Below are 18,595 nucleotides of genomic sequence, written 5' to 3' on the forward strand. Positions count from 1 at the left end.
AGTTAAAATTGAGATTTAGGGGAACACTATTGAGGTAGCAGCAGGTGTAGTCCCTAAACTCCCATACCCAGTGCTCATAGGGAGGGACTTCCCAGGGTTTGGAGACTTACTCCCAGTAGGGGAATTGGAGAAAGGGGGAAGCCCTGAAAGTAGTGAGGCATCCACAGTAGACTGTCAACCCCCAATCTTCTCTGAAATATCCCCAGATTTGTTTTCCACTCCCAGACAGCGTAGAAAGGTGAAAAGGGAAAGAAGGGCAGCTAAGGCCTTGGGAATCTGAATACTGGCCCAAAGCCAGAGGGTCACTCCTGTAGGTAGGCGGACCAGAGCAGCTGAAAAGGAGGCCACCCAGGAGGGAGAAGCACCTGAGTCAGACCCACACCCAAATGCCTCTGAACCAGTAGAGGCAACAGAGACTGGCCCCCTAGATCTCGGGCAGATTAGCCCCGGGAGACGAAATTTTGGATGGGACCAGGCAGAAGACCCAAGATGCAACAACATTAGGAAGGAGGTGACTGAAATAGATGGGGTCCCCGTGGATGGGAAAACCCAGGGACGAGGACCCTACTTCATAATGAAGACAAATGTCTTATACCGCGTTGTACCAGTCCAGGGGCAGAAGGTACAGCAGATCCTAGTACCTCAAAAACACCAGAATGCTGTATTAAGTCTGGCCCATAGTCATCTTTTTGGGGGGCCATTTGGGGGTAGAGAAGACCCTGGCTCAGGTCCTGCAACAATTCTTCTGGCTCGGAGTACATGAAGAAGTGCGGAGGTACTGTGCATCCTGCCTGGAGTGTCAACTGCACAGTCCCCGTCCCCACTTGAGGGCACCTTTAGTACCCCTTCCCATCATAGAGGTCCCCTTCGAGCGAACAGCCATGGATCTAGTGGGACCCCTGGAGAAGACAGCCCGGGGCCACCAATATATACTTGTCATTCTGGATTATCCTACTCGCTACCCAGAAGCCACCCCCTGCGGAACACGGCCTCTAAAATGATAGCTAAAGAGTTGGTGGGGATCTTTGCCTGAGTGGGGCTACCAAAGGAGATATTAACAGACCAAGGTACCCCATTTATGTCAAAGCTAATGAAGGACCTCTGTACGCTGCTCCATATACATACCCTGAGAACTTCAGTCTGTCATCCGCAGACTGATGGGCTGGTAGAAAGGTTTAACCGAACCCTCAAGGCAATGATAAGGAAAATGGTAAAGTCGAGACGGGAAGGATTGGGACACCCTACTACCCTACCTTATGTTTGCAATCTGGGAGACACCTCAGGCCTCAACTGGGTTTTCCCCCTTTGAATTATTATACGGACGCCACCCCCGTGGCATACTAGATATTGCAAAAGAAATCTGGGAAGAGGAACCCAATGGGAGGAGAAATATAACTGACCATTCAGAGTAGCAGCCGTGTTAGTCTGTATTTGCAAAAAGAAAAGGAGTACTTGTGGCACCTTAGAGATTAACCAATTTATTTGAGCATAAGCTTTCGTGAGCTACAGCTCACTTCATCGGATGCATTCAGTGGGAAATATAGTGAGGAAATATATATGCACACAGAACACGAAAAAATGGGTGTTATCATACACACTGTAAGGAGAGTGATCGCTTAAGATGAGCTATTACCAGCAGGAGAGCGGGGGGCGGGGGGAGGAGAGAGAAAGAAAACCTTTTGTAGTGATAATCAAGGTGGGCCATTTCCAGCAGTTAACAAGAATGTCTGAGGAACAGTGGGGGGGCCGGGGGGGAACAGTTTTACTTTGTGTAATGACTCATCCACTCCCAGTCTCTATTCAAGCCTGAGTTAATTGTATCCAGTTTGCAAATTAATTCCAATTCAGCAGTCTCTCACTGGAGTCTGTTTTTGAAGTCTTTTTGTTGTAATATTGTGACTTTTAGGTCAGAGATCGAGTGACCAGAAAGATTGAAGTGTTCTCTGACTGGTTTATGAATGTTATAATTCTTGACAACTGATTTGTGTCCATTTATTCTTCTACGTAGAGACTGTCCAGTTTGACCAATGTACATGGCAGAGGGGCATTGCTGGCACATGATGGCATATAATCACATTGGTAGATATGCAGGTGAACGAGCCTCTGATAGTGTGGCTGATGTGATTAGGCCCTATGATGGTGTTCCCTGAATAGAGATGTGGACACAGTTGGCAACGGGCTTTGTTGCAAGGATAGGTTCCTGGGTTAGTGGTTTTGTGGTGTGGTGTGTGGTTGCTGGTGAGTATTTGCTTCAGGTTGGGGGGCTGTCTGTAGGCAAGGACTGGCCTGTCTCCCAAGATTTGTGAATTGACCATGTGTTGCAGATGCGAGAACATATAGCCTGGGTCACCCCTATTGTACGGGAACATTTGGAAAAGGCGCAGGAGGCCCAGCAAACCCATTACAATCGCCAGGCAAAAATCCGGCAGTTCCAACCAGGAGATCGGGTGATGGTGTTAGTACCCATGGCAGAAAGCAAGCTTTTGACCCAATGGCAGGGGCCCTCTGAGGTGGCTGAACCCGTGGGGGAAGTAACCTACAAGGTGCGGCAGCCAGGACGCTGGAAACAAGAACAAATTTATCACATTAACCTCTTAAAGCCTTGGCACCAACGAGAGGTGTGTGTAGTGGCCCAAGAGACCCCAATCCAGGGAAATAATATGCAGGAGCAGATCAGGATATCCACTGATCTGACACCAAACCAGAAGAAGGAGGTAACTGAGATGATCAACCGATACCAGGACGTGTTTTCAATCAAACCAGGCCGGACCACCGAAGCATATCACCACATTATCACAGACCCTGGGGCAAAGGTAACGTTAGGGCCCTATCGGGTCCCAGCAGCAAAAAGGGAGGAAATCAAGTCAGAGGTAAAAAGGATGTTGGAGCTGGGAGTCATCGAAGAGTCCCACAGTCAGTGGTCAAGCCCAATTGTGTTGGTGCCCAAACCCGATGGCACCACTAGGTTTTGTAATGACTTTTGCTGGCTGAATGAGATATCCAAATTCGATGCATACCCCATATCGATGAGTTAGTTGACCACCTGGGCAATGCTCGATTTTTGACCACCATTGATTTAACAAAGGGATACTGGCAGATTCCCCTTGCCAAAGATGCGAAAGAAAAGACGGCATTTTCTACACCAGAGGGTCTGTTTCAATATACTGTTCTTCCTTTTGGACTGCACGGGCACCTGCCACCTTCCAGCTCTTATGGACAAGCTCCTACGGCCCCATACTAGTTATGCAGTGGCATACCTGGATGATGTGATTATTCACACCCCCGACTCGGAAACTCACTTAGGAAAGGTGGAAGCAGTTCTGGACACACTAAGACAGGCTGGCCTCACAGCCAACCCAGCCAAGTGTGCTATAGGGCTAGCTGAGGCTAAATACCTTGGCTACATTGTAGGAAGGGGCATGGTCAAGCCCCAACTAAAGAAACTAGAGGCTATCCAAAATTGGCCTCAGCCGAATCAGAAAAAGCAAGTCCGGGCATTTCTGGGTGTGGTGGGGTACTACCGATGATTTATTCCCCATTTTGCTACCAGAGCGAGTCCCCTGACAGACCTGATAAAAGCCCGGGGTCCAGACATGGTGAAGTGGACAGATGCCACAGAGAAAGCATTCATGGATCTACAGACAGCCGTCTGCAGTAACCCCGTGCTTATAGCCCCAGACTTCAACAAAGAATTCATTTTACAAACAGATGCATCTGAAGTAGGATTGGGGGCGGTCCTATCGCAGATGGTTGGAGATGAAGAACACCCAATCCTCTACCTCAGCAGGAATCTCCTCCTGAGAGAACAGAAGTATGCCGTGGTTGAAAGAGAATGCCTACCTGTGAAATGGGCCATGGAAACACTACGTTATTACCTTCTGGGACAACGGTTTACCCTTGTGACCGACCATGCACCCCTCCAGTGGATGCAGCGAAATAAAGAGAAGAACACAAGGGTGACCAGATGGTTCCTGTCCCAACAACCTTTTCAATTCACCATACAACACCGGGCTGGAAGCCACCATGGCAATGCAGATGGCTTGTCATGAGTACACTGCCTGACATCCAAGTTACCTAACCCCGTAGTATTGAGCAGAGGGGGGGATATGTGACAAGGTCGGGCCAGATGGCTATCGGAGACTAATTTTTTTTTTTGAAGCAAAAGATGTTTTTATTTGCATAACACACGTACAAAGTAAAAACAGCAGCATATGCAATGTGTAACACAGCAACCAGTCACAATTGTTTTCTCATTAGCTTCAGGGGAGGGAAGTGTTCAAGCTTGCCTGGGCCAGAGCGGGGGACTTCCTCGACTCGCATGGTCTTCCACCCTTCCGAGTTACCTGGTGGCCCAGAACGAGGGGGCTTCATCGACTCTCAAGGTCTGCCACCCCCTCGAGTTACCTGGTGCCACGCCCAGTATCACCAACAATTCCCTCCTCTGAAAGCGCCCAACAAGAGGGGCAGGCTGTGGGGTGGACAATCCGGGGGGGGCACATGAACCCACATGTGAAAGGACCCCTCTAAGGTGGTGGTGTCCGCAGCAGCAATGGCTGGGGCTGGGGTCCCTTACTCTCTCCCCCAATCAAAGGGTCAAAACAAAGGGACCCGGACGGGGACACCAAGCAGAGAGCCCCGGACAGCGCACACCGCTCCTCAAAAGCATCAAGGGAGTCGGTGGACACCGCCCAGAGGAACTCCGCCTGGATACATGAATGGACCGAGGATCGGAAAACGGCCCCACAGTCACAGGAAACTCCATCGGCCAACCTCCTCTCTCTGGTTTTATAGATGGACGTTTTAGCCAGGGCCAGGAGGAGGTTAACTAGGAGATCCCATGACTTTGTGAGGCCACGGATGGGGAGTACATAAATAAAAAGGTGAGGGGAAAAATGCAACCAAAAACGTAATAGGAGATTTGTGAGGAGGTGGAACAGGGGCTGCAGCCTGGCACACTCCAAATATACGTGCGCCAGGGTTTCCCTCACACCACAAAAGGGACAAGTATCTGGGATGGGGATGAACCGCACCAAGTACATGCACGTGCTTACAGCTCCATGAAGGAGCCGCCAACTGATGTCCCCAACGGGCCTCGGAACCAAGGTGGAATATAGGCTGGCCTACCGGGGCTGCTCACCCTCCAAAGGTGGCAGAAGGTCTCACCACTTTGTGTCGGGGCGGGACACTAGGGTGAGGGCGTGAAGGGTGTGGAGCACGAGCGTGTATAGATGTTTCCTTGGCACGGTTTGGAAGCGTACCGGCTGCAGTTCATGCAGCCAGCTCGCAGTGAAGGGGTGAGAGGGTCGATTGGGTCTGCAGGGCAGGGGTCCAATTAAAAGGTCTGGCGGGCCTGGGGTAGAGGGTGGGCGGGGCGTGCCTTAGAGCAGGACCCGGTTGAGGTAAGCTCGAGCAGTGGGCGGCAAAGCAGCCTTCGCCTCCTGAAGTTCGTGCCGGGGTGTGCGAGGTCTGGAGAGCCCCATGCGCCGGGCGAGTGTCAGGGGATCCAGCCAGTCTCCCTAGTTGTAGTCCAGGAGGTCTCCGACTCTCGTGACTTCTGCCAGGATCAAGCTCTGGTGCACTGAGTGGGACTCCGCCACCTGCACACAGAGATGGGGGTTGTGTAGCAGGGGCTCCGCGAGGAGATCTACCCCCTCGGTGGCCGCTATGGATCTGGTCGTTAAAAACAGTTTCCAAGTCCGGAGGAGGTCCTGGTAGAAGACTGGCAGCCCAGAGAGGTCTCGCGGAAGACCTCCTGGATGGAGATAAAAGAGCTGCCAGTCATATCGGAGCCCTCGGATGCAGTGCAGGATGGCGTGCACCAGTGTGCTCCACGCCGAACTGCCTGCACCATAGAGGAGCCTCTGTAGGGCCTGGAGGCGGAAGACACGGACCTGAGTGTGTAGACACTTCAGGCCCTGTCCTCCTTCCTTCAGGGGTAGACGAAGAACACCTACAGGGGCCTAGTGTATTCCTGACCAAAAGAACCCCAGAATCGATGTCTGGAGGTTGGTCAGAAAACCCAGGGCCGGGACCAGGGTGTTGAACCGGTACCAGAGCATGCACAGGACTAGTTGATTAAGCACCAGCGCTCTCCCTCGGAGGGAGAGACATCGGAGTAGTCCCGTCCATTTCCAGAGCCACTCTATCACCCCGCCCTCTAAATTTTCCCAGTTTTCCGGCGGAGAGGGATGCGTGGCAGAAAGGTAAACGCCGAGGTAGAGCAGCGGACCCGTGCTCCACCGGATGGTCTGAAGCGCGGATGGGAGGGAGCTTGCCTGCCACCAGTCTCCTACCGCCAAGCCAGAGCTCTTGACCCAGTTGATCCGGGCGGAGGAGGCTGCCAAATAGATGGCCTGGCAAGCCTCCACCCGCACCAAGTCGCCGGGGTCCTGGATCATAAGGAGCATGTCATCGTCGTACGCCGACAGGACCAGCTGCAGCTCCGGCTCCCGCAGCACCAACCCTGTCAACCTCCTGTGTAGGAGACAGAGGAAGGGCTCGATTGCCAGAGCGTACAGCTGGCCCGAGAGGAGGCACCCCTGCTGTACTCCTCACCTGAAGCTAACCGGTTCGGTCAAGGTCCAGTTGAGCTTAACCAGACACTCTGCAGAAGTGTACAGCACGCGGAGAAAACCCAGAAACTGGGGTCTGAAGCCAAATGCCTGCAGAGTGCTCAGGAGGTACCCGTGGTCCACCCTATGGAACGTAGTAGGAGATCTAGGGACAGGAAGGCGAACGACAGACGGTCTCTACGCCTGAGTTCCAAAAGGTCCCGAACCATAAATAGGTTATCAAAAATACTGCGGTCCGGGACGGTGTAGGTCTGGTCTGGGTGGATCACGTCCACCAGCACAGACCCTAGCCGCAGCGAGATTGGTTTTGCTACGATTTTGTAGTCCGTGCTGAGGAGTGAGACTGAACGCCAATTTCGTAAATCGCGGAGGTCCCCTTTCTTCGGCAATAAGGCGAGCACAGCTCGCCTGCATTGAAGAGGGAGGACCCTGCTCTGCAGAGACTCGGCCCAGACGGTGACTAGGTCTGGGCCGAGGACATCCCAAAACACACGGTAGAACTCCACGGTCAGCCCGTCCATGCCTGGAGACTTATTAGTGGGCATACAACGGAGGGCTTCTGAGAACTCGGCCAGAGTGAGAGGTAACTCTAGCCGGTCTTGGTCGCTCGTGCTGACCATAGGGAGCTGCTCCCAAAGCACTCTGCAAGCGCTAGGGTCGGTTGGATCCGGAGAGAAAAGACTTGCGTAGAAGGCTCGGGCCCTCCCACACATCTCCGCCAGTTCCGTGAGGGGGGTGCCGTCTTCTGCCAGGAGGCAGGTGACGTGTTTCTTGGCCCTCCTCGTTTTCTCCAGGGCATAGAAGAAGTGGGAGCCGCGATCCATCTCCCGAAGGAGGTGGATGTGGGATCGAACAAAGGCGCCCCTGGCCCGATGGTCCTCGAGGGCCCGAAGCTCCTCCCGCTTCTCCCAGCACGCTCCGCAGAGGAGTGGGTCTTCGGGGCTGGCGGCCAGACACCTCTCCAGCTCTAAGACCTCCCGTTCCAACTGCTCTATCGCCACATTTCTCCGTTGGCTGGTGCCCCGGGTGTAGTTGCAGCAGAAAAGCCGGGCGCGCACCTTCCCCAGGTCCCACCATCGCCGTGCCGAGGGAAAGGCATGCCGCTGCCCTCGCCAGGCCAGCCAGAATTCCCAGAAGGATGTCATGAAGCCCTCATCCTCCAACAGGCTGTTGTTAAAATGCCAATAGGCCGGCCCCAGCCTCTCCGCACAGAGGGAGGCTGTCACGGTGGCTAGGTGATGGTCAGAAAATGGGGCCAGCCGAATGCTGGAGGAGTGGGCTCGTGAGAGATGGAAGCCTGATAAATAAATGCGGTCCAACCAGGAATGGCTTGACCGATGGGTTTCCACCCGGACAAAGGTGAACTTGGAAGTGTCATCTGGGTGGTGGTCACGCCAGATGTCCACTAGGGAGTGATGTTCAACTATCTCCCGGAGGGTGTCCGCGGTAGCGGGTCACTGCTCGGTCCCCGAGCGGTCTTGCTCCTCAAGGGTGGTATTAAAATCCCCTCCCAGGACCAGGCACTCGTGAGAATCTAAGGCGCTGAGGAAGGCAGACGCCTGCTGATAGAATTGCAGCCACTCCAGGCCCAATGTCGGGGCATAGACATTAATGAGGTTAACCACGAGCCCCTCTATACGGACCCGGAGATGCAGCAAGCGACCCTGCACAGCCTCGGTGACCCCTAGCACCTTGGGCCGTAGGTCGGGGGAGAACAGGGTTGCCACTCCAGCCTGCCGAATCGTGGAATGGCTAAAGTAGACCCTGTCCCACCACTCCAGCCGCCAACTATCTTCGGCAGTCGGATCCGTATGGGTCTCCTGCAGGAAAATCACAGAATACCCTCCCTCCCGAAGGAAGGAGAGCACCTGGGACCTGCGGAGAGCCATCCTACAGCCCTGGGTGTTCAACATTGCGATGGTGAGAGGTGTCATGGGGAGGGCCGGGGGGGGATCCTCACTGGCAGGGAGGCTCGCATTCCCCAGTGGGACACGCAACAGTCCTTGACACATCCTGTAGGTGAGTAATTGGTCACGGAAGACGCGGACCCACCAGTAGGCTGTGGCATCCTGCTTCCCTATCCCTTTACCTTCCCCCATGAGGGCCCTTGTGGCCCGGAGGATTTGAAAAAAATCCCCCCATCGCTGGAGAGCAAGCTGTACCTTGTTGCGGGGGCCACAGACATCCTCTAAAAACTTCCGCAGCTCTCCTCGCAGCTCATGGGGGGCGTGGTTGTTCGCCGGCTGAGCCCTTGGTGCAGCCCTGTGGCCCACTAAAACAGGCAAGCAGGGTGCGGACCCCCAACGGGGTGCCTGATGGGCTGGAGCTTCTAGGCCCACCTCAAGCCCTGGGGCGATAGGGGGTGGTGGAGGGAAAATAACAGCCCCTAATGGGTCGGGGCAAGAGAACGCAAAGGCCGCTCCCTGGGGGTCATCGGTTGGACAAGGGAAGGAGACAGCCCCGGGGGCGGCGATAACATCGCAGGAGGTAGATTGGATAGGGGTAGGGGTTGGGGCAGGGGCAGAGGCGAGGTTCTGGGTTTCGGGAGGCAAGCAGCTGGATGGTGGCACCTCCCGATCACGTTTGAGGGTTAAGGGGGTGGGGAGGGAGCTCTCAGTGATACCGGGCACGGGCTCTATGGTGGATTTAGCGGCTACAGCATCAGGAGATGGATTATCTTCTGTTGGGCTGCCGCCCGGGAAGGAAATCAATTGCTCCGCACCAACGGGGGGTGCCCCTGGCAGCTCGTGTCCTGGCCGCGTGGCTCCAGCTGTCACCTGAGCAGGCTCGGTGGTCGTCAGCAGGGTGCCATCAGCGGCCGGGTCGATGGAGGAGTCCAGGGGCTCCTCGGAGGTGGGAGCAGAAGCAGCAGTTAGGGGGAGGGAGCATGGGGAAAAGAGGGGTAGAGTGAGGTTGCCCAAATTGAGGTTTGCTGGCAAAAGGTCATCCTCCCCCTGGGCGACCGGGGTCAGATCTAGGGCCTCAATCTCCTTGAACATGGAGGAGAGGACACTTTTCGTCGCCCCGGGGTTCTTCCCGCTGGCACCCGCCACGACAGTTACCTGGGGGTCACGGGGGCTTCGGGTAGTGTCAGGACAGAAGGGGCTTCCTCGAGGGTCTCAGAGGCGAGGGTCTCCTGTGGAGGGGAGACACTACCTTCCGGTGCTACCACGTCTTTCCCAGCTAACACCGGTAGATGGGACGCACTCATGGGCAAACCGGAAGGTTCGGCATCAGTGCCCCCCTTCCTGGTCTTCTGGGGGCCTCCGCCTCGGGTAAATGAGGCGGAGCTCAAGCCTTCCGCTTGCCTCGCTTCCCCTGGACTAGGGCCCAGCCCTCCACAGCATCATCTGGGGGCTGGTTAGCAGGGTTCATATCAGGGGGTAAAGGCAATGGCTCAGGTACTTGGGGGGGGGGATGGGGCGGCATAAGGGAGGGAGGATTCTCCCTGGGGCAGGCTCTCTCCCATGCTTGGTGGTATCTCTGCCACACCCTCCTCCATAGGCCCCGCCAGATTGTCAGCAGCGAGGGTGGGGCTCTCACGCTCGTCTGGGCGTTGTAGGGGAGGTGCTCCTTGGGCCTGAGCGGGAGAAGTGGTGGTCCGAAGAGGAGGGGGGGTGGGTTCAGGTATCGAGCGGCCAGGGGCATCTGCAATGATGGGGCCGATGTCCTGCCGGGTCTTGGGGATCCCAGGTGCCCCTCCTTGCCGGGCTAAGGGGCAGTCCCTCCGGACATGCCCTGACGCCCAGCAGAGGTAGCACCGGGCTTCCCCCGTGGAGAAATACACCCGGTAACGGGCCCCCTGGTGGGGGACTAGGAAGGACTGCTCGAGCGCCTCTCCGTCACGCGCTGCCGACGGCAGTAGAAGCTGTACTTGCCGCGGAAGGAAAAGATGTGACAGAGGGTGGGGTCCTTGCAGCCCAAAGGGAGAGGGCTGATGACAGAAACAGGTTTCCCCAGGGTGGAAAGCATTGGGAAGAAAAGCAGGGACAGAGATCAGGACCAGGCAGACGCCCAGGTCCTCCAGCGGCTCTAGGGGGACAAAGACCCACCCCCGCACCTCCAGGCCCCTCTCCACCGCCTCCTGGGTGGCAGCCTCCGATGCTAAGAAGAAGACGACCTTCCCATACATTTTGGAGGCCGCCACAATGGCCGAGGGCCCCACCACCCTCGCCAACACCCGCACATAGGTCTCCACGTGGGGCGAGGCGGGCAACAGGAGGCATCAGACACGGTGCTTCCTTGTCATGGTGGGGAAGGGGCCCCAGCCACTGTTGATGGTGGGGGAGGCGGTGGGTGGGAGAGATGATGAGGCGGTAGGCGGGGGGGCTGCCACTGCCCGGGCATACATCCTGGGGGGTGAGAGAGGGACACCCGCAGAGCCGGTGGAGGGGGCAGAGGGGAAGGATGCCGTGGTCGGTGGCGGGGCCGCAGCAGTGGGGGTGGCCCCTGCCACGGAGGGCCTAGTGGTTTTAGCGGGGCCCTTCCCCTTCTTCTTGCCCTGGCCTTTCCCACCGGCTGGGGGGGCTCCCCTAGAGTCTGGGGAGGCGGTGGGCATGGCAGCAGCAGAGGTCACCCCGGTGCCCTCCATTGCCGATGCCCCAGCGGGGGCGGTGGCAGGTGGTTAACAGGAGTTGGGGGCAGGTAAAAAGGGACAGGCTGTGGGATGGGCAGTTCAGCAGGGGGGCACATGAACCACCGTAAGCTTGTCCAGAGAGTCCTGTTTGGTTGGCTGGTGCTTCTGGTCCCACACAGTGGAATCAGGGCGAGCAGCTAAGTCCAGAGGCAGATGTTAAACAACCAGCAATGACAATGGAGTCCCCCACCCAATCTCCACCCCTGGATGTGATGTCACAATGCCACATATGTTGCTCTTATGCGATGGTTATATTGCTGTTATCGAGTGGACAATGCACAGTAGGGAAAGTGTTCCCAAGGGAAATGTTGCTCATAAGTGGTAGTTGCTTTTACAAGGTGTTCTGCAAACAAGCGTCTACTGTATAAAGAAAAATCATCTGATATATCCATGTTTCCTATCAAGATAGGTAGTATGTATAAATGCAACTAACAATAATCAACTGCTGGCTGCTCATTGTTACTAAAAATCAGTCAAGGGTTAAAATGAGCCAAATACATATCTGAAAATAAAGCTAAAATGTAAGCCCTTAGCACTAATGCTGAGATACTGGATATGATCCTCTCTCCACCCCTATTGCATGCCTCTATGACATTCAGATTATGTGGGCACTTCTATGTTTAACCTTTTGGACATAGAGTAAATGAGTACAAAGATCAGGAATGAAAGTTGTATCTTTGGTTAAAAGCTGCTTAAATGATGTTTGGTTGAGAGAGTTATTACATTTATAGTATTTACTAATCTCTGTAACAGGAATGTGAGCTCCCTACACCACCCAAAGGAGGAATAAATGCAGTATAAATAGTCAGAGGTCAGATTTTTAAAATCAAAATCGCACTGAAAAAAATGATTGAGGCTTTTATATTACATAATCCTTCCCTTGTTTCATATTGCAACAAAATGGAATTTTCTCAGCTAGCCACAATGCAAAGATGTTGTACAGTTACTGAAGCATTCAGTACAATATTCCTCCCCCGCTCCTTCCCTAATTATGCCATTCCTTGAACTCTGATTGGTTCTGGGGATCTGATTTGCATTGTTTTATAATAATTATACAGTATGTGAGTTCTCTGCATTTTGTGTGTCTAATAATGGCTGACAGCCAATCAGAGTGCATAGATTTCCATAATCACAGTACAATAACTTTTCAATAATTGTACTGGACCTGATCCAAAGCCTATCAAGACAGTGGAAAACCTCCCATTGACTTCAATGGGCTTTGGATCAGGCCCACTATGAATATTGTCATTCACTATTTTTATTCATAGGCTTTTCTATGGTGCTCATCAATGAGTTAGAAGAAAGTGATTCTGTGATTGTTTACCTTTGTCACAAGAAAGTTATGAGTGGGTGTAGGTTCAAGGTAAATCTTGCTTTCAAAAGCCTTGCTTTATATACTTGCAATGTGGGAGTGTTTAAGGCTGGAACATATTCTCACTGAAGTCAGTGTAAGATTGTAATTGATCATAACGGGAGCAGGACTGGGCCCTTAGAAAGCTTGATGTTGACTCCACTTCCTCTCCATTGATTAATGTGACAAATAAGCTTTCTGCATCAAAAAGGGCAATGTTTTAAATTAAGAGTAGTTATCATGTATGTTAATAAACACACACCTTGAGTCACTCTGATGAGCTAGAGATGGAAAAAAACTTGGGACTTCTGTTTTTGTACAACTGGAGTTATGGTGCACAGCAGTGATAATTAGGTGGCTTGAGGTGGTGGGAATGGAAGAAAACAACATCAGCTTTCTGTATAGGTGATATTAGCAGCCACCAAGGATGCTGCATTAAAGAGGGTTTTGGAATAGAATTGGATCAGTGACCAAGAGGAGATCAGTGAGTGTGATTACAAAAGAAAATAGTCTCCCTTTATATGGGATTCAGGGGAAACTCAGAAGTATTATATAAAGTGATTTATAGATGGAGAGAAACTAGGTTGGGTGCCTTCATCTGTGGCTTATTTTTTCAGAGTAGCAGCCCCTTATGAAGAGCTCTATTCATTTATACAGATTAAAGTGTTGCTTTACATTTCAAAGAGAACACTTAGAAATGTAACACACCCACACAGTAACAGGGAACTGTACACATTTCACTTACAGTTTAGGGCCTGATCCTAGCAAGGGACTGAGTGTGATATGCTTTCATTACAAGAGGCACCTTGCACGATCAGCCTGATATTCTCATAACAATCCTCTCACTGAAACTGTCCTCTACATAAAACCTGCCATTCTTTCTAAGAAATATGTTATCCTATGTAGACCAGGTTTTCTCCATGTCTCAGTGTTTCTGTTTTGAGAGGATGCCCCACACATACTGCACCAGTTTTGTGTAAACTCAAAACTTCTCTCTGGGCTTCAGCTGTTGCATGAGACGTGAGTGAAAGTATGTTATTATAACACATATCTATGTGACAGTTCAGCTAGAATGAATAGAAATTATGTTAGCCTTTGGAGATAGAATCTTAAATATATTGTGCATATAGAAAAAACAACATACACAGATATACCCGTGGATAAGGTAGGTGATAAATATCTATGGCCTGATTCTCATTTAACACTCAGGCTACTTTAGACCCTTCTGGGAGTGCAAAGGGGCTTTAGAGTAATTTTATAATTTCCTCCCACTTCAATGCCTCTTCACAATACCAGAGCAGTGTAAATCATAGTCGGCCCCCTTTTATACACCACAGGGCAGATCCTCAGCTGGTATACATTGTCATAGCTCCATTGACTTATTTCATGGGACAACTGGAGTTGACTTTAATGGAGCTCTGACAATTTACAGTAGCTGAGGATCTACCACGTGACATGTAAAACAGCAAGGAAATTTGCCAAGTCTCCTACTTCTGGCTTTCATATCCAATGAAAACATTTGCCTCAATTTTTTTAATACAGTTGGCTAAAAAATGTTCATTCAGCTTGATATTTTACAAGCCACTTTACTATACAAACGATGGAACTCTTGCACATTGTAGATTACTATTCAACCTGATATACTCTTCTGACTCCCATCATACCATATCCTACTGAGTGCTCAGTCACATCATGCATAATTATGAATGGCCTCCCAAAAATCCCATTCTACTGTACTATGAACTGACTCATTTCACACAGAAGCTTTGACAGCTCATACTGGGTATTGGAATCACAGGGTGCTGTTTTAGTCAGTGAGTCATATATTGTACTAGGTGCTTGGATCTGACTCATATTGAACTGTGTTAGGAACTGACTGACACTGTACTGGTCTGAAAGCTGGTTTGCATCAGGGTGACTCATCTTGTAGTGCATTAAATATTGATTCACACAGCATTCCCTATTGGATCTGATCGTTGCAATCCACTTCAGATTGTACCATAATGGAATCTGACCACACTATAAAATTCCTGCATATATGTAGCTACATTGGACACAGAAAGCCTGAGTCTAATCTCGCTTGCACCGGGGAAACACAGGAGTAACATCACTGAAGTCCACTAAGTTACCAGTGTAAACCTGATATGTGATCAGAATCAGGTCCAGAATTGTTGTTTGTGTAACATAAGAAAATAAATCAAGTGATAATAGCTTGTGGACTTCATACAAACAAATGGCTTGCAACACTCTAAAGAGTTCAAAATCCAGCCCCTAAACAGAAATTTAGGGTCCACCAATCCTTGGATAGAGTATTTTGATAACTGTGACTTTGCTTATCCACTAGTCCTACCATATTTCAGCCATAATTCCCAGAAGCACTGCTTCCAGAGGATAAAATTTCCTTAGTGCCTGAAAGATTGGTGTGAATTTTCAGAAGCATCTAGTGATTTTTCAGCTGTTTCATTTTTTTGACTGCCCATCTTGAGATATCTTAAGGAGGCTTGATTTTCAGATGTGCTGAGCATTCCATGCTCTGAAAATTAAACTCCACTGAAGGTGTTTCAAGTTGGGCAGCCAAAAACTGAGACACCCAAAATCACTAGTTATTTCTGAAAATTAGACCATTTGCTTCAAGAGTATGTGTGTGTGAAATGACATTTTTGAAGTGAAACTACAGACTTAGAAAAAAGTAGTGCTTCCATGCATAATGATTTCAAATGCAGGTGGTAATATGCATAGAGATATTGATATGGGTAAGTAGAATCAAGGATAAATAGGATTGCCCATATCTTATTTCTGTAGCATGTTATAATATTTGAGGGTAGTATAGCTATATGGTTTTCCTCAAACCATCCAGGAGGCTTGAACATACTTCTCAGTTGGGATTTCATTCTGAGTTTAGAAACACACCCTCATTCCTCATTTTAAATTGACAAGCATCGTAACATTTGGGTGGTGGGTTGTACTGGCTTCCATCATACTGTATAGTAGTAATGTAGTGTATTGACACTAGCAGTATTTAGCCCTATTGACTCCTGAAGCCAGTGGAAGTGTGTTGTGGATACACTGGGTACAGAAAAGTGAGTGATATGCAAGTAGCCTAAATGTCTTTGAGTTGTACAAATGACCATCTAGCATACAGTTTTGTCTTGCATTTTTTTGCAACAACAAAAATGAAATAATGGAGTAACTGTATAGATGAAATTACCTCTATATTAAATTACTGTAATTTCTACTGGCATGTGCAAAGATAATCATATTTAACTTCTGCAGTCGTCTAATTTTCATTACCCGTTCCCCTCTATTTAATGACACAGAAACGACCGATTTCAGCAAAAAGGTCTGTTTTCTTGCCCGCAGAATGTAAACCTCATTTAAAGGGTCTGTGACGGTGGAAACATGGGAACACTTGTTCGCCCTGGAACAAATGTTTTTGTTTTGTTTTATCACTTGATTGTTTTGTGACATCCCTAGTACGAACTGCGTTAGTCTGGGGCTCAGGCGGTGGGTGGGCACTTAGGTAAAGGGCCAGGCCTTGCTGTCCTTCCGGGGCAGAGACCCTAGTGACTGTCACTGAACTCCATGGGACTGCTGCTGGAGAGAGGAGGCTAAGGACTCTCTGGGCTTTGTAGGATTCTCGAGGTGTCATTCAACCAGTTCCCTCGTCCCTGGAAAACTCAAGGCAAAACAGCACCATGGGGGGTGACCTCCTCCCCCCCTTACCTCAGCTACAGACACGGGGGGGTTAGTGGACCGTCCGGGAGCCTCCTTCCCTGGCTGCTTTGCTGGGGCCAAACGGCGCCGCCTGGCGCTCGGGACCAGGAGGAGCGCGGGGGCAGGCAAACGCTGCGGCGGCGGCGCGGGGCTGCCCCGGCCCGGCAGCTTCCAGCTGGGTGAGGCGCGAAGACCCAGCTCGGCGCCGGAACGGCGGGCGGGCAAAGCCGCCCTGCGGGACGCCGCCTGCCAGACAGAGCGCGCACCGCTCCCGCCGCGGGGCTCGCCTCCCTCCTAGCGCGCGCCGGGGGCACGGTCCCTCCCTCCGGGCGGGTGGGCCCCGGCCCACGGCGGGGCTCGCTCCGGCGCCTCATGGGCACCGCGGCTGCGCTCTCGGAGTCCCCTTCGCCGCGCTCTCACCCCCGCCTCCCCCACCGGAGGGACCATCCCCGCTCCAGGGCTGCGCCAGGCGGGACTTTCCCTGCACTCCCGGCGCTGGGAGCCGCCGAGGCAGCCCCTGGACGGGCAGCGCCTGCACTAGGCGGGAGCCTCCCTAGGTCCCGCTGCCCTCGCAGCAAGCGGGCTCCGGGGTGCAGCGGGCGCCTGCTCCCCAGCGGCTCCCTCCCCAGCCGCCGAGGGAGGGCTGCCCAAGGAAGGCGCCTTGCGCCCCCCGCCTGTGGAAACCGTCCGGGTGGCCCTCGCCCGCCCGCCCGAGCCTCGCCGCCTCCCCGCAGCGAACTTGCAGCCCGCCGCCCTGGTCTACGAGCTCCGCGCCACAGGCCAGCCCTGCGCGCGGCGGACACGGCCCCTGGCCCTCACACCCTGGCCAGTGCAGCCACCCACCGCCACCTGCAGAGGCTGAAGCGAGCTCCCCTGGCCCGCCAGGTCTAGCCCCAGGAACCAGGGCAGCCCTTGCTTCCATGCTGGCCCCCGGCCCTCGCCGCCCGCGTGAGATCACACCTAAGCCAGCGCCGCACCTGTGCTCTGCGTGTAAACACCCCCGGATCCCCCTCTCCCTGCCAGGGACAATGCAACGATCTGCCGCAGCGAGGGATCCTGCTCTTTAACCGAAGGAGGCTTCCCTGGGCACACAATGGAAGAAACGCGTGGAAACCCCGCAAACTACAATGGGGGTGGGGGGAGGAGAGAAGCGATCCAAAGAGACACCCTCCCTCCCCCGTGTTTAGGGACAGCAAGTGCCACCCAGAAGCTCCTCTCGCTGCCCCAGACCAGGAAACAGCCGATTGTTATTCTCATGCTCCCAAATACACTTTACAAACCGAGCCAGGGAAAGGCAAAGCCCCGGGCGCTTCCCCACGTGCCGAGCCCCTGGGCAGTCCAGGCTCAGCGCTGGAGAGTACTTACAATTTCACCATCAGTCCCGGGAGCTAGGTGGAAATCTTTGCCTTGATCACATCCGTTAGCAGTGGGCTCCTCACCCAGGGACGGCGGCTCGCCAGCCATGCGCATGCGTCCCGAGCTTTTATAGGATGCTTATTTTACTGTATATTCCTCTGGCTTGATTCCCCCTCCTCCTTTTAGCCACCACCAGAATGCCCGCAATGTGTGTCCACCCGGCCTTCCCGTGCTCTTGTTATGGGTAGGGAAGAGCAACAGCCCAGCACGTGAAGGGGGGAAGGGACTAGACCGGAGTAAATGAGAAATGAACCGTGAATGCCAGAGGCTGAACAGCAGACGCCTCTGGAAACAGCTTCTCTCCCTCGCTCAGTCCCCGCACAACACCTTGCCTTGGCAGGCGACCTTCCCCTTCCCCTAAACCCAATCAGTTCCCAGATGGTGACACACACGCGTGTTTGTGTGAATCTCAGGCAGGCTACACCTGGGGCCACATCTGCAACAAACACATTGTGTCAACAGACTGGGGAGGGGAAATGGGTGGAGAGTTCCATGGATCCAACTTCTGTTCCCTCCCCGGGGCGGGAGGAGATTTTCTGGGATAAACAAGCGGGTGTGCTGGGGGCAGGAGGGAGGGGCTGCACGGGGAGGCGAAGACTGCGTGTTCGATATTTGGATTTCATTTTAATAGGCTCCCTTAAATCTCGATCGTCTTTATATGGGTAGGGATAGGCGCTTTTAGGTAATTGCAGGGACGTGTTTCCCCCTTATCTGGTTCCTTGTTGTATGGCAAAACGCCTCTATTCGAATAAATTACCGCGTAGCAGGAAGCTTGAAATAAATCGGATCTATTTGCCAGAATGTGCAAAACTGTTTTGTGCATAAATGGCAACCGGTAAACCATGCACCAAAGTGGAAATCAATGGATCTTTCCTGCTCTATACTGTATTCGTCTCCGGGAAACAT

General features: G+C 52.5%; 1 protein-coding gene across 8 annotated transcripts in view; it reads right to left on the reverse strand.

The window, feature by feature from the left end:
• Positions 1-18,595, reverse strand: part of RGS20 (regulator of G protein signaling 20) — a 72,717-nt gene that overhangs the window by 31,245 nt on the left and 22,877 nt on the right. The window contains exon 1 of one of the 8 annotated variants that reach the window (XM_073331160.1): positions 17,639-17,896. The exons of 3 other annotated variants lie outside the window; for them this stretch is intronic. In XM_073331160.1, coding sequence (XP_073187261.1) covers positions 17,639-17,743 — 105 coding nt within the window. In that variant the 5' untranslated portion in view covers positions 17,744-17,896. Of the gene's footprint in view, positions 1-16,282; positions 16,417-17,638; positions 17,897-18,595 lie in introns of those variants that run through there. 4 more of the 8 variants (XM_073331164.1, XM_073331162.1, XM_073331163.1 and 1 more) reach the window with 4 other exon arrangements.

This window comes from Lepidochelys kempii, chromosome 2 (genome assembly GCF_965140265.1).
Source record: "Lepidochelys kempii isolate rLepKem1 chromosome 2, rLepKem1.hap2, whole genome shotgun sequence".
Classification (NCBI taxonomy): domain Eukaryota; kingdom Metazoa; phylum Chordata; order Testudines; family Cheloniidae; genus Lepidochelys; species Lepidochelys kempii.